The sequence below is a fragment of the Apis mellifera genome, linkage group LG15 (genome assembly GCF_003254395.2).
Source record: "Apis mellifera strain DH4 linkage group LG15, Amel_HAv3.1, whole genome shotgun sequence".
Taxonomy (NCBI): Eukaryota; Metazoa; Arthropoda; class Insecta; order Hymenoptera; family Apidae; genus Apis; species Apis mellifera.
This window is the reverse complement of record NC_037652.1, coordinates 7,334,809-7,349,124: the sequence shown is the minus strand read 5'-3', so window position 1 is coordinate 7,349,124 and position 14,316 is coordinate 7,334,809. Positions and strand designations below refer to the sequence as shown.

The following is a 14,316-nucleotide window of genomic DNA, read 5'->3' as shown; positions in this document are numbered from 1 at the left end:
TTCAACGGATTTTATTTTAATATTTCCTTTCCTCTCGATTGATATTCACGAACACGATATAAAGTATTCGAACTAAAGTTGAAACGTAAGTTTGAAAAGTAATCATTTTCGTGTAAATCGAACTTTGGAATTTGCAAGTTGGAATATTTCTAAGCGATTCGATATTTTGAAAAAAAGAAAAAAGAAATCTAAGAAAACAATTTCTCTCGAGAATATTTTTTTCACCGAGGACGACTCTTAAAAAAACGGATGGAACTTTCACTCTCAACGCGGTGTTCATTGATTGACGAACAACTTTCGAAAAATTAATAAAACTCTCGAAATTTTTTTCTCCGATGAATGAATACATTCATCAGAGATATACATTTCGTAATTTAGCAAATTTCTCTTCGATGCAAAAGACTCGGAATATTTTTTACGCAAGGATTTTTAGAATAATAACTCGATCGTTTTTTTCCAAACTTTTCAACGAGCTCGATAATATATTTTAGATATATTATAGAAAAAGTTGGGAAAAACAAATACTTTTTTAATTATCATAAAAATATTCGAATTATTGGAAATTATCCAATCTGCATAAAATATATTATTTCATACTATTTCTAATTATAGATCTCGGAGAAATATAGGAATTTCGCGATAATCATCGAGCTTGTGTAATATAGGCTCTATGAGAGGAGGGAGGGTGAGATTCGATTCGAAACGTTGATTACCCGGCGACCGATAGGCAAATAATTAGCCAAAGGGGGCGAACATTTCGATAACAATCCATCCGTAGCGTCATTCGTAGCGTCAACCCTTTACTTCATCAATCCTCCGATAATTGTGATCAAGCCTTTTCCTCCGTAAACGGAGGACGTATATCCGTTTATCCACCCCCCTCGTAAGAATCCTTGTTTCGAGCTCTTTTCTCGCGATAAAGTTCGTGATAAAATTATTACGTTATCGTCGAACGCCAAGCTTTGATATCAATGCCCTCCTTTCGGATCTTACTGAAAAAAAGACTACTCCGCTCTTCTGACAAGTTTTTCGTTCCCAGAGACAAAGGATTGTATCTTGAAACATTGAAGACAAGGATTAAACATTTTAATTTAATTTGAGAAAAAAAAATCGATTTGAAAATTATTTTGAAAGAGTCAGTTTCTTTTTTCGATAAAATACGAGGATAATTATATTGAAAAATAATCATGGAGATTAATATTGATGCATCCAATTTCTCAAGAAGAATAATTCGAGCACGATTGCATTCAATAATTTTATATAATAAAGTTTTCCAAAGATAACGAGTGTTCACAAAATCGAAAATTATTTTTGAAAGAGATTCTAGCATCAATTTTTATTATAAGAGAATAATAATATAGATAGAGAAGCTTTTAACATCGGCGCGTTCAATTTCTCAAGGAGAACAATTCGAACATGATTGCATTCGACAATAATTTTATATAAATTTTATATATCGCTTTCCAGAGATGGAGCGAAACGAAAATTATTTCGAAAGAGATCCCAGCTTTTTTCGTTTCCTTTCTTTTCCACGATAATTCCTCGATACCTCGTCAAATTCCATCTCCATTCTCTCGTATTACCGTTGTTGAAGAAAAAAAAAAAATAAATAAATAAAGAGTAACACGCACGACAGTAACTATGGCAGTTTACAAGCGGCGAAGGCTTCGTTTTAATTTCGCGATAGACTTCATTCAGGTTGCGACGCGTATTCTCACGAATTGCTTCGGTAAATTGCTTCGTTTAATTTCACTCGGCTCGATGCCGTTTAATTAAATGACAAACAATTGGACAAACGGGGGCGAAGGTCGAAAGTCCTTTGTTCCACGGGTAATGCAGTTTTGCGTTACTACTCGGTCGTTAATGCGATCCCGTGTTCTTAACGCGTTGCGAAAATGAAGAGCCGCCGGTGATTAATTAAGAGAATTCCCCCGTACACGCCCATCAACGCGTTGTACTCGTGTTTCATTATGGATTTATGATTTCGTGCCGAATTCGAGCAAATCTGTACCTGTACGAAGAAGAAGAAGAAGAAGAAGAAGAAGAAGAAGAAGAAGAAGAAGAAAAGAAATATAATAAAACGATAAAGAGTTGATCGATTTTCGATGGACGATCGAACAGCGATGAGTTGAGGTAAATGAGAATAAATCTTATCGAATTACCAAGAACTTGATTTTTGACAAATTAATTACTTCATCAAAGTAGTTTAGAACGATTCTAAAAATTCTAAAAAAAATTCCAAAAATATATACCTTTCCTTTTTCGAAATCACAATTCCACAGTCTTTGCCCGAAACTCCGTTCCGAATAAATCCTGCCTGCGAAATTTTCGATTTCCGATCACAAAAGACGAGAAACTGTGTAAGCTGTAAGTTGCATCCAGCATGGAAGAAAGAAAGAATTCCCAGCGTAATTAAATCTCCTTTATTCTGATCGTTATCCGATGAGATAAAAAAAAAAAAGAAAGACGACTCGAGAAAATTCGCGCATTTCGTAATCGTTCGTTTATTATCAGTGAAATTCTGTTCCGTAACGAGCAGAAAGAATTTGGATAAAAAAGAGAGAGAGAGAGAACGTCGATCCGATTGAAATCTGATTTCACGATAAATAATCTCGACTAAACGTTTCGACTCGATAGAAAATTTCGTTTGTATCCAGTTATCGAGCAACCAACGCGAAATATCGACCCCTATATCTCGTGAACGTTCGAGCGGCGAATAGCAAATGTAACGAGACGCCTGCTTGATATTCTTCTCTTCGAATCACCTTCCCCATCGAACACACTGTGAATTATCACCACCGTGCACCGGGTCTATGTTATTTATGTAAACCGCGAGAATTACTCGTATAAGGCGAGCGTTGTTTGGATTGCGGGTTATCGTTGTTGTTTGTTGCACGAGATAAGCAAAGCTAGCAAATGGAACGATTCCCCGTGCAGAAGTTTAGTATCGGCACTTGTTGACACGCAAGATTCTATCCTCCTTTCCGAGAGGATCGATTATAATTTTTAACACTTCACGTTCGATTGTTTCGTTTCATTTATTTCAACTCTCGTGTAATTCACTGTGGATTTCGATAATCCGAGTTTTAAATTTCGTCATCGTGCTTAGAAGCGGAAAGAATGTTTCGAAAATTTTTATCTAATTCGAAAAGATATTCAAAACCAATTAGACTCCAAGTTTAGAATTTTATCAGATGTCGTAGAGGTTTGTCTATCGATATAAAAATTTTATTTCAATTCTTGTGTAATCGACGTATTCATTACGTCGATTTGAATTTTGAAAATTTCGTTATCGAAAAATCATCGAAGCGGAATGACATCGAAAACTCTATCTATTAATCGAAGAATTTTGCTTATTCTCATTTATTCGTCACGTTCGATTCAAAATTATCGAAATGAGAAGCGAGAAACAAAAACGTTTCAAAAATTTGCATCCAGTTCGAAAAGATTTTCAAAACTAATTATACTTCTCGTTCGTGCGTTCGTCTATTATCTACTATTTATTAATCTAAACTTGGAATTCTATTATCGGAAAATTATCAAACTTGGCAAAGATCGGAACAACATCGAAAATATTGGTTATAATTTTTAACTCTTCGCGTTCGAAGGTTGTTTCAATCGAGCAAAGTAGCAATTCAAAATGACTGCGCAAATGCGACGATATTATATCTTTTATATATTTTTTAATATCGGGTTGTTGGGAAAATAATTTTATTTTTTTTCATAATCACATGAAACACCAAATCGTTTCACGCGATTATGAACAATCGAATTCGACAAATTCGATCTCGTAGCAATTTTTCGAATTGTTGTTCGTCAGTTTGCTTCGATCGGTACCTTTGCTTTGTCTTCTTGATTTCAACCGCTCTTCCAGAAACGTGGCGCATTTTTAACGTCAAAATTTTGAAAACCAGTTTTGACACTGACCGTTAATACAGTTTTTTCACAGATTTCGCGTAACTTTTTTTTTTGCTTGAACAACATTCTTCACTTTTTCGATAAAATAAAATGTTCTTTTCAGTCTTCGTTATCACGCACGAGAAACACAACCGAACAGAATAGAACGAATTTTTCTTATATAATAAACCATGAAATGCCAACTCTGAAAATATATAATAACTACGGTTTAGAATGAAGTTGGCTGGACAAATGTTCGACTAGCGACACTCGTGTGAAAAGACAAAATCACTCTCCGAACAATCCAATAATAAACAGATAAAGATTTAAAGAATCTATTTATTTATTAATATATAAAATGATTTTATATATTTTTTGATAAAAAGATAAAGATTTAAGAAGCTTATTTATAAATTAATTTACGTAAAATGATTTTATACATTTCTTAATAAAAAGATAAAGATCTAAGGAATCTATTTACAAATTAACTCTCTATTGCGTTTCTAATTATTATTTATTTCATGACCACACTCATTTTTAAATAGATTAACAATCGTGTATATTTTTTTCAACTCGTCATAAAAATTCATACAATTCTTGAAATAAAGTGATAAAGATCTGAAATAAAGAGTCTATTTACGAATTAATACCGTGTTCTTATTAATCGGAAACATCTAACATGAATAGTTCGCCATTGCAGTGCATGAGACGCCCGTGGCGACTGAGACTTGCCTCTCGAGCGCAAACTCGTTAATTTATTTAACTTATTCGCGAGAAAATGTTGATTTATCGTGTATTAAAATCGTGTGGAAGAAATTATAGAATATTATAGAAGAAAGAAGAAAAGTAAGAGGAATCAATTAACGCGTGATACCAACTAGAACTACGGCACAGAACTTGGTTAACTCGATTGTAACTGTACAGGCGATTCAATGGATTTCGATATGTAATTCTCAAAGAGCGTGAATTACACGGATTCAGGACGCGCTCACCTTTTTACCCCATTACTGGGATCACGGGGATCATTAGGAGAGGATAAAAGGTGGAAAAAGTGGTAGAATGGATCGTTCGAGCGAGGTTACGAATTAGATTCGAATTTCGAATTTATAGAATTACGAGGAAGAGAATGAAAGAAATAAAATTTCGGATTATCAACTAGAACGAATGTCCAAAAAGGTTAATCTCTTAAGATAATAAGCAACCAGGTAAATATCAAAAAATCTTTAACGTCGATTATATCCACAATCTGATCTGCGATTCTATCGCCATGAAAAGTAATAAAAGAGAAAGTAAATGTGAGAAAGTATCGAGCATTCGAAACTTCAGATATAATATAATATAATTCAAAAATATAATTTTTCACCTAATTGACTCTATCGCCGTTGAAAAAAATGTTAACAAAAACATCTCAAAAGATATAATTTTCAGGTATATTCAACGTCTGAACCTGTGAATCGTGAAAGTGTTAAAAAATTACAAAGAAGCTGGAAGAGGATGGAAAAGTAGAAGGTGCAACAAAATGGAGAATTTCGAATCAGGAAACGGACAAAAGGAAAGAAAAGAAAAGAAAAAAAAATAAAGAGATCGCGAAACGGTTAACGCTATATTAATAGGCAAATATACCAGGATGAAAAAGATTGTATGGAGAAAGGAAGGATGGTCGGGGAACGGGAGGGCAAACAAAGAGAAATCCCTCGATAGTTCTCGATTGATAGAGTTCTCAATAGTATCAATAATGAAGGTATACGATTCAATCAAACACTACGGCTTACACTTGGTATCAGTATGTATACACAGAGCGGTGTGTAATAGGGGTGCTTTAGTTAGCGGGTTGAATGGTCGTCTCAAATCCGCTCCTTTCTCCCCAATGATCGAAGATCTATCGATCCAACCCCGGCCATATAGAATTTGTCAAATGTAAAGGTTGGAATTAAACGGGTGATTCGAAATTCAAATTGAAAATTTAATTACATATCCGACATCAATCGTAACAATAATTAAATCTAGGACCGGCTCGATTCCCAATTTTTACTCATTTCGTTGATTCACGAGTTGAATTTAATTAAAAGCGCCCTATCAAAAATTGACGATTGCCGAAATTCGTTGCGTTGAATTTGCTGCGCGCTATTCTCCAACATCTTGGAAAAAATGTAACGCGTGTTTCTGTGAACGAGAGAAATTTAAAAGAGAGAAAAATTTTGCGCCAGAAATTTTAATTAATCAGCGTAATTATCAATTAGTTATTAATACTAAGAGCGATGAATTTTTTTTAAAAAACCAGTTGATCCAGAGAATTCTTTTAAGATTTTCACAGACTGTGAAAATGTCTTATCCTTTTCCCTGACATTTCTCTTCATTTTCTTTCCTTTTTTTTCCCTCTCCAAGACAATTTGAAATAATTGAAGTTCTAGGCATCTTTCTACTTTTCAAATAAAAAAGTTTACTCCGTTGTAGAGATCTGCAAACGGTGCAATTTGTTCGTCTTAAAAAAAAAAAAAGACACACACACAAAGAGGATGATAAAAGTAATAATAAGAGAAAAAAAGAAATAAATAGAATAAAGCAGATTTCGAATTTATCGAAATTAACAAATCGATAAATACGTAAACTTTATTTTCTATAAACGTTGTTATTACATCTGATATCGGAAAAAAAAAGAAAAAGGATAAACAAAATAAAAAAATAAAAAGAGAATTAATTTCAAATTGATTTACTCGACAATTTATCCTTAACAAATATATATTTATTCGAACGACTAATAAACGATACGGAATATCTTTTAATTAACGTTTCCTTTTAACTTTATCGATTAATAATTTTAATATGGAGACATTCTCGATATGGCGTACTCTGTGTACACTCGTATAAAGGAAGGGGAGGGGGGAATATCTACGCCAATATATAACACGTTGGCACAGTTGGCTCGATCGAAAAGTTTTCGAGGATCCGCGACTTAATTAGGATTAACCTAACCGTGATAATTCAATAGAGAAAACTTTATTCGGCTTATACAACCCGGAAAGAGAGTTATCAACGTCGGCGTACACTTGTTGATAATCGAGAAATCACCGAGTAGATACACGGATCGTTAATTCTGTTAATTGTTGGAAATTTTAATTTTTCGTGTTATCCAAATTTTTCTTCACTTCAGGAGGATATTTTATACAAAACTCTGGAACGTAGGAATTGATTTTTCATCGAATGTATTCCCTTATTGTTACCTAACCTATCGCGATAACGCGTGGAAAATAAATTCACGCACAAATAAATTCACGATGGAAACGCGCGAGGAATTTTGGAAAATGGAATAATCGGAACGAATCGAGGAGAAATTATTACATATCGTGTTTTTTTCGTAACATTTGTTTTTACGTTCTTTCGTATAACCTCGAATCGCGCGAAGAAATTACACATTCGTCGTTTCTTAACTTTGATCGATAAATACAGATACACGAATGGAAACGGGTTAAGAGGATTTATTATACGGCGAGGTAAGGAAGGAGGCAGAGTGTCTTGATTGCAAACTTGACTGGAACTCGACTCGGATTACCTAACCTAGATGCAATTTAAACAGGTGCGTTGAATCAATGTCGAAAAACGTGTCGAACGAAATAAAGAGTGGATAACGAGAATATTTTTCGGATTTTAAAATCTTGATCGAATGAACTGATCGGGAATATATATATATATATATGGTCGTTGATAAATTAATTGATAGGAAAGTTGTGGTTTTAACGGCGCAACAGGCGCCCCCTTTACCTTTCTGACCGGAAGTAGTTTGCGTGCAATCGTTCGCCCAACCAGACAATCCATCAGATCGTACAAGATAAGTGGAATAATAGGTTGTTACCAAAACGGTCACTGCCTTTGGATTTTCTTTCATAAATACCTTTCCATTTCGTCCTAAGAAATGCTTAGAAATCTAGAATCTCATTTCCAACAGATTTTTTTAAAAATACTTGAATTTATGTTTCGTATGTAACTATTATCGATTTATATTTCAAGTTTAGATTTTAAGCTTTTAACAGACGCCGTAAAACGCCGTCTCGACGTAAGAATTTCATTTATTTCGACTCTCGCGTAATTTATTATAGATTCGTGATTCGAATTATCGAAAAATCATCGAACTCGAAATAATATCGAAAACTTTATCTCATCATCGACACATTCGATTCATGATCCAAATTTTCTTACCACAAAATTATCGAACTCGGAAGAACGTATCGAAAATTTTTATTCTGGTTTGAAGAGTTTCTTCGTTCTATTAGAATTTTATCAGAGTTTTGTCTATCGATATAAGAATTTCATTTATTTCAACTCTCTCGCGTAATTCACTATGGATACGAATTTTGAAAATTTCCTCATCGAAAAATCATCGAACTTAGAAGCTGAAAGAATGTTTCGAAAATTTTTATCTAATTCGAAAAGATTTTCGATTTTCAAAACCAATTAGACTTTTATTCCTGTCTATTACCAATTTATAATCCAAATTTAAAATTTTGTTTGTCTATCGACGATCTAAAAGAATTTCATTATTTATTTCTCTCGCGTAGATCACTATAGATACGTAATTCGAAAAATCATCGAACCCAGAAACGAAACTCCATCTATTAACCTAAAAAATATATTCACAATTCGATCGAAAACGAACGAATATTCGAAAAGATTTTCAAAACCAATTATACCTTCGTTCGTTCGTCTGCTAATTTACTAATCCAAACTTGGAATTCCATTATCGGAAAATTACCAAACTTGACGAACAACATCGTCTCTTCTCGACGTTGCGAACGAGAAAGAGAGAGAGAGACGCACGCACAACAGAGAAACAGAGACACCGTATCGCGTGTAAGAATCGTATCGAACGGTCACGATTCTTTCTCGTTTGGCAACGTCGAATGGGGAAAACGACAAATCGTAACAGGGGGGGGGGGGGTTGGTAACAGGTAAATCCTCCACGGAACGTGATCGGGATGCCGACCTTTCCCAGAGTCAGCGTAAAAAAAAAAGTGGGCGGAGAGAGTGTCCTCTCTGTGTAATTGCAAAGAGGATCGTTTCCCTACCCTTTCGGAAAGGACGACGCCTCCCTCCCTCCTTTCCTTCCTTCCTTCCTTCCTTCCTTCCTTCCTTTTTTCCTCCCTCGAGCAGAATTCGGAGATTTGAGAAAGCGTCTCGAAGATGTCAGGTGTCGTTTTTAAAATTAAATCACGGATCGAGAATAATTGTCGTCGAAAGATCGAAGGGTGATTCTTTCTCCTCCCTCGAGAGCGACGTTAACTTAAGTGGAGGGAGGAGGAGGAGGAGATAGATATTTTTCGACGATTTTTGAGCTGGGATTCTCCTTTTTTAAACTCTAATTCCCTCGAGGCCTCTAATTTCACGGAGAATCCATAACGTTGAAATCGAATCTTCTTTCTCTTTTTTTCTTTCCCCAAAATCGAACAGTATTTTCTTTTCGTCGTTTCATTCATTCGTTTGGAATCAAGAGTTTGGAATGATAGACGCACTTTCCTCCACTTTTTTCCCCAGGACTCGTTCGAATGCAGGAGCGATGGAATAAACTGCGTCCCAATTTTTCCTCGTCCCCTGGGGATGTTTCGGTCATCGTGGAAGATACTTTTCATCATCCCAAGAAAACGGGGATCGTTCCCTTCCTTCCGTATTTTACGAAAACGTTTTTCTTCCAACGTTTCTTCCTTCGAGTTCGATCAGATTCGATATTCAACAGCGTCGAATAACTTGGAAATATCTCTCTTTTTCTCCTCTTCCTCCTTTTCTTCTTCAACGGCGTCGAAGATCGTTGAATTCTAGAATTTCGCCTCTCACTTAACTTATCGTCCGGGGATATGACTTCCTTGAAAAGAAAAGGGAAGAAAAGCACAACACTTGTTCTCCGAAAGAAACACGCGAATAGAAAACGAATCGTCGTCGTGCGTGAGCGCGATATTCAAGTCTTCACGTATCCAATCCTTCTCCAAAAAGATCGCTCCTCGGGGATAAATTCTCTCGAGTTCCAAGGAAATTTTTCCAAAGAGAAAAGTCTCGTCGATTCTCTCGTAAATTCGTCGAAATTCGTGGAAACGTCCTCTCGTCGATTCTCTCGTAAATTCTCTTCCTCTTCTTCGTTCGTGATAATTTCGTTATCAGTGATTCATTCGAAGTCGTTTGCATTTCGATAACTCGAGGAAAGAGAAGAAGAAGAAGAAGAAGAAAAGATAAAGAGGAAGGACAAGTCTCCATCGAGATGGAAGGAAGAGACCTGTTGCGAGATTGAAACGTGGAATCGAAATCGAAGCGAGGATCATTGGGGAGAAAAAAGATATGAAGGGGGAGAAGAAGGAACTGTTCTCGAGAAACTGCTCACTGAGGGAATCCTCGCGATCGGCTCTCCGCGACCTTCTTCCCTTCTTCGCGCGTGTGAAAAAAAAAAAAAAAAAAATTGGAATTTTCACCGGATGGAGATCACGCTCGGCAGGGTGGAAAAGATTAATTTCACGTTCGACTGTCAATTACGCGGGGACAAACAAAGCGTTCGTCGTAAGTGAATCGAGAGATAAAGTTTGTTTGCGTGCAATCGCTTTACGCTTTCCTCCTTGCCTCCTGCAAGCTAGAGGGAGGAGGTAAGGGGGAGGGGGAAGGTTTCATTTGCCCCGTCGCGACTATCTAATCGGGAGAAGGAGAAGGAAGAGGAGGAGGAGACGGAGAGCTCTTCGAGGAGGAGGAGACGGAGAGCTCTTCGAGGAGAGAAGGAAGAAAGAAGAAGAAAAGAGAAAGGAAACAAATATTCAGGAATAGAAAATAATTCGGTGAGTAAAAGAAAAGGGCTATTGCCCTCTCTCTCTCTCTGCACGCCACTCCGCGGATCCTATCTAAACTCCTCGATCCGACGCGTCGCACAGCCACTCGATTTATCCTCGATCGCGTCCGCGTGCCAAACAGCTCTCGAACGTGTTATACCCGACGGACGTCCCGTTATCTCCTCAATGCCTCCAAATTACATCGAACAACGTGGCAACAACGAGAAACACAAAGGGGAAGAAGAAGGAGAAGAAGGAGGAAGAAGAAGAAGAAGAAGAGGTGGTCGATAAATCATGCTTGGCCACTATCGATCGTGCTGTCGTATGTGTGTGTGTGTGTGATAACGGGGAAAGAAGAAAAATTGGGGGAGTGGAGGAACGATGACAACGGGTTTGTTCGAGCACACAACACTTCGTTCTCATGCACGAGGGGCGTGTGTGAAAGAGGAAGGAACACCGCTTTCGTTTCGTGTCGAGATACAGATGCGTGTATATATATATATATATATGTATATGTATATATATATACACGTATAGGTCGCGAATTTTTTGGCGGTCACGATTCGAAGTGGAGAGCGTGCTGTGATGGTTTCTGGGTAAATTCGTGGCTCACCTGGGATAGAATCATGACGTGCGGCAGCTGGCGCGCCTCGCCGCGCACTGACTCTTCCGCACCCCGAGCACAGCCTCCTCTCACCCCCTCCATGCCTCTTCGCCCCTCCTCCCCACCCTCCTCCCTATATCTCTCTCTCTCTCTCTCTCTGTCCCCTCGCCATCCCTCTCTTACCCCCTCTTTTCCACCCTTCGCTTCGGTCCCGCGTTTGGCTCGAAAAAGCGGGCGAAACTCGTGGAAGCCGGCGCTGCCGCCACTGCCACTGCCACTGCCACTGCCGTTTCCCTTTCGAATTATTCCCTCCCTCCCTCCCTCTCTTCCTGGCTTATATTTATTCCGAGCATCCACCACTCGCCTCGTTACTACTTTTTCCACGTTTGCCAACCTCTCTCGCCAAACCCTAACGAGGATCTTTGCATTTTTCTTCTGTTTCTGGTTCTGTGGGGGGAGGGTAAGGGTATCTTGAGTCCCTAGAGAGAGAGAGAGAGAGAGAGAGGAGGAGGAGGAGCGGCGGTTCAATTATTACTCTCGAACGAGTTTACTTTAAGAGGAGAGAGAGAGAGGTATTCTCATATCGATTGTTGCTTATCCTACTTACTTGCTTACTTACTTATTTAGTTATTTACTTATTTTATTCCCAGCCGTGATTGTTCGTCGTCGCGTGAAATGGTCGTTGTTTCTTTGAGATGGTTTAAAAATCCCTCTGATCGCCAATGGAGAGGAACATCACTGGAAAGAAAGAAAGAACAGATGGTTCGTTCTATGTATATTTCCCTATCAATTGTTGCTTATCCTACTTATTTACTTACTTATTTTATTTCCAGCCGTTCGTCGTTCATTGTCGCGTGAAATCGTTGTTGTTTCTTTGAAATGGTCGTTTAAAAATCTCTCTGATCGCCAATGGAGAAAAATATCACTGGAAAAAAGAAAGAACAGATGGTTCCTGTTATATATATTCCCATTGCTTATTGCTTATTCTACTTATTTACTTACTTATTTACTTTATTTATTTTATTCCATGATCATTAATTCGTGAAATCGTCGTTGTTTCTTTAAGATGGCCCTTTAAAAATCCCTCTGGTCACTGGAAAAAAAGAAAGAAAGAAGAAATAGTTCCTGCCTATGTATATTCCCACATCAATTGTTGCTTATCCTACTTACTTATTTTATTTCCAGCCGTTCGTCGTTCGTTGTCGCGTGAAATCATCGTTGTTTCTTTGAGATGGTTTAAAAATCCCTCTGATCGCCAATGGAGAAAAATATCACTGGAAAAAAGAAAGAACAGATGGTTCCTGCTATATATATTCCCATTGCTTATTGCTTATTCTATTTACTTACTTATTTATTTTATTTCATGATCATTAATTCGTGAAATCGTTGTTGTTTCTTTGAGATGGTTTAAAAATCCCTCTAATTACTGGAAAAAAAGAAAGAAAGAACAGATGCTTCCTGCCTATGTATATTCCCATACTTACTTACTTATTTTATTCCGTGATCGTTCGTCAAATCATCGTTGTTTCTTTGAGATGGTTTAAAAATCCCTCTGAATGGAGAAGAACATCACTGGAAAAAAAGAAAGAAGGAAAGAAAGAGCAGATGGTTCCTTCCATATATATTCCCATATCAATTGTTGCTTATCCTACTTATTTATTTATTTATTTACTTATTTTATTCCATGATCATCGTTGTTGTTTTTTTGAGATGGTCGTTTAAAAATTCTTCTGATCACCGGAAAGAAAGAAGGAAAGAATAAATGGTTCTTGTCATGTATATTCCCATATCAATTGTTGCTTATTCTACTTATTTACTTACTTATTTACTTATTTTATTTCGTGGTCATTCGTCGTTGCGTGAAATCATCGTTGTTTCTTTGAGATGTTTCTTTAAAAATCCCTCTGAATGGAGAAGAACATCACTGGAAAAAAAGAAGGAAGGAAAGAAAGAACAGATGGTTCCATGTATATTCCCACATCGATTGTTGCTTATTCTACTTATTTACTTACTTATTTTATTCCGTGATGGTTCGTCGTCGCGTGAAATCGTCGTTGTTTCTTTGAGATGGTCGTTTAAAAATTCTTCTGATCACCGAAAAGAAAGAAAGAAAGAACAGATGATTCTTCCCATGTATATCCCATATCAATTGTTGCTTATCCTACTTACTTATTTTATTCCATGATCCTTCGTGAAATCGTGAAATCGTCGTTGTTTCTTTAAGATGGTCCTTTAAAAATTCCTCTGATCACTGGAAAAAAAGAAGGAAAGAACAGATAGTTCCTCCCATGTATATTCTCATATCGATTGTTGTTTATTCTACTTATTTACTTACTTACTTATTTTATTCCGTGATTGTTCGTGAAATCGTCGTTGTTTCTTTGAGATGGTCGTTTAAAAATCCCTCTGATCACCGGAAAGAAAGAAGGAAACAACAGATGGTTCCTGCTATGTATATTCCCATATTACTTACTTATTTTATTCCGTTCGTGAAATCGTCGTTGTTTCTTTGAGATAGTCCTTTAAAAATCCCTCAGATCACCGATGGAGAAAGAAAGAACAGATGGTTCCTGCCACGTATATTCGCCGTACAATAAACCCAACGTTCGCGCGTCGCGGGGGAGGAGAAGGGTGTTTATCCTGTGATAATCGGGTTGCGTTGCTGCAACCCCTTCGAACTCGATTAAGTTTTCCAATATGAAGCCGGTATATACGGGGACGTCGAGTCGAATTAACCTTACGCTGGCCCTCCCCTCGATTATTCGATCGCTCTTGTTCAACCAAGATTGCGCCCACCTTGTCACACGTACACTACTATATATGGAGGTTCGTTGAGTGGAGGGGGGATGGTTGATTCTTCTATCCTCTTCGTAATGGCGCGTAAATGGCTTCTCGTGAGTGCAGCAAACTCTCGATGGGGGTCTTCGATGCTTTATCCGCTGCCCCATCGCGGCCCAAATCGTGGCTGAGTATCATTTAATTTGGATTTGTTTCGTTTATATATTCCTGTCGTTATTATTA

At 37.2% G+C, this 14,316-nt stretch overlaps 1 protein-coding gene and 1 long non-coding RNA gene across 4 annotated transcripts in view; one reads left to right on the top strand and one right to left on the bottom strand.

Annotated features, from left to right (window-relative positions):
* The window catches only part of Dop1 (dopamine receptor, D1), a 43,374-nt gene extending 32,032 nt beyond the window's left edge, over positions 1-11,342 (bottom strand). The window contains exon 1 of one of the 3 annotated variants that reach the window (XM_006563321.3): positions 11,305-11,342. Coding sequence is in view for 1 of the 3 variants with exons in the window: in NM_001011595.1 (NP_001011595.1) it covers positions 11,305-11,319 (15 nt within the window). In the remaining 2 variants the exon portion in view is untranslated. 3 annotated transcript variants of the gene reach the window in all.
* On the top strand, positions 4,428-6,395 carry LOC102654376. The gene is made up of 2 exons (XR_409705.3): positions 4,428-5,102; positions 5,326-6,395. It is a non-coding gene; the product is annotated as an uncharacterized LOC102654376 (long non-coding RNA).
* Positions 11,343-14,316: the final 2,974 nt, after the last annotated feature.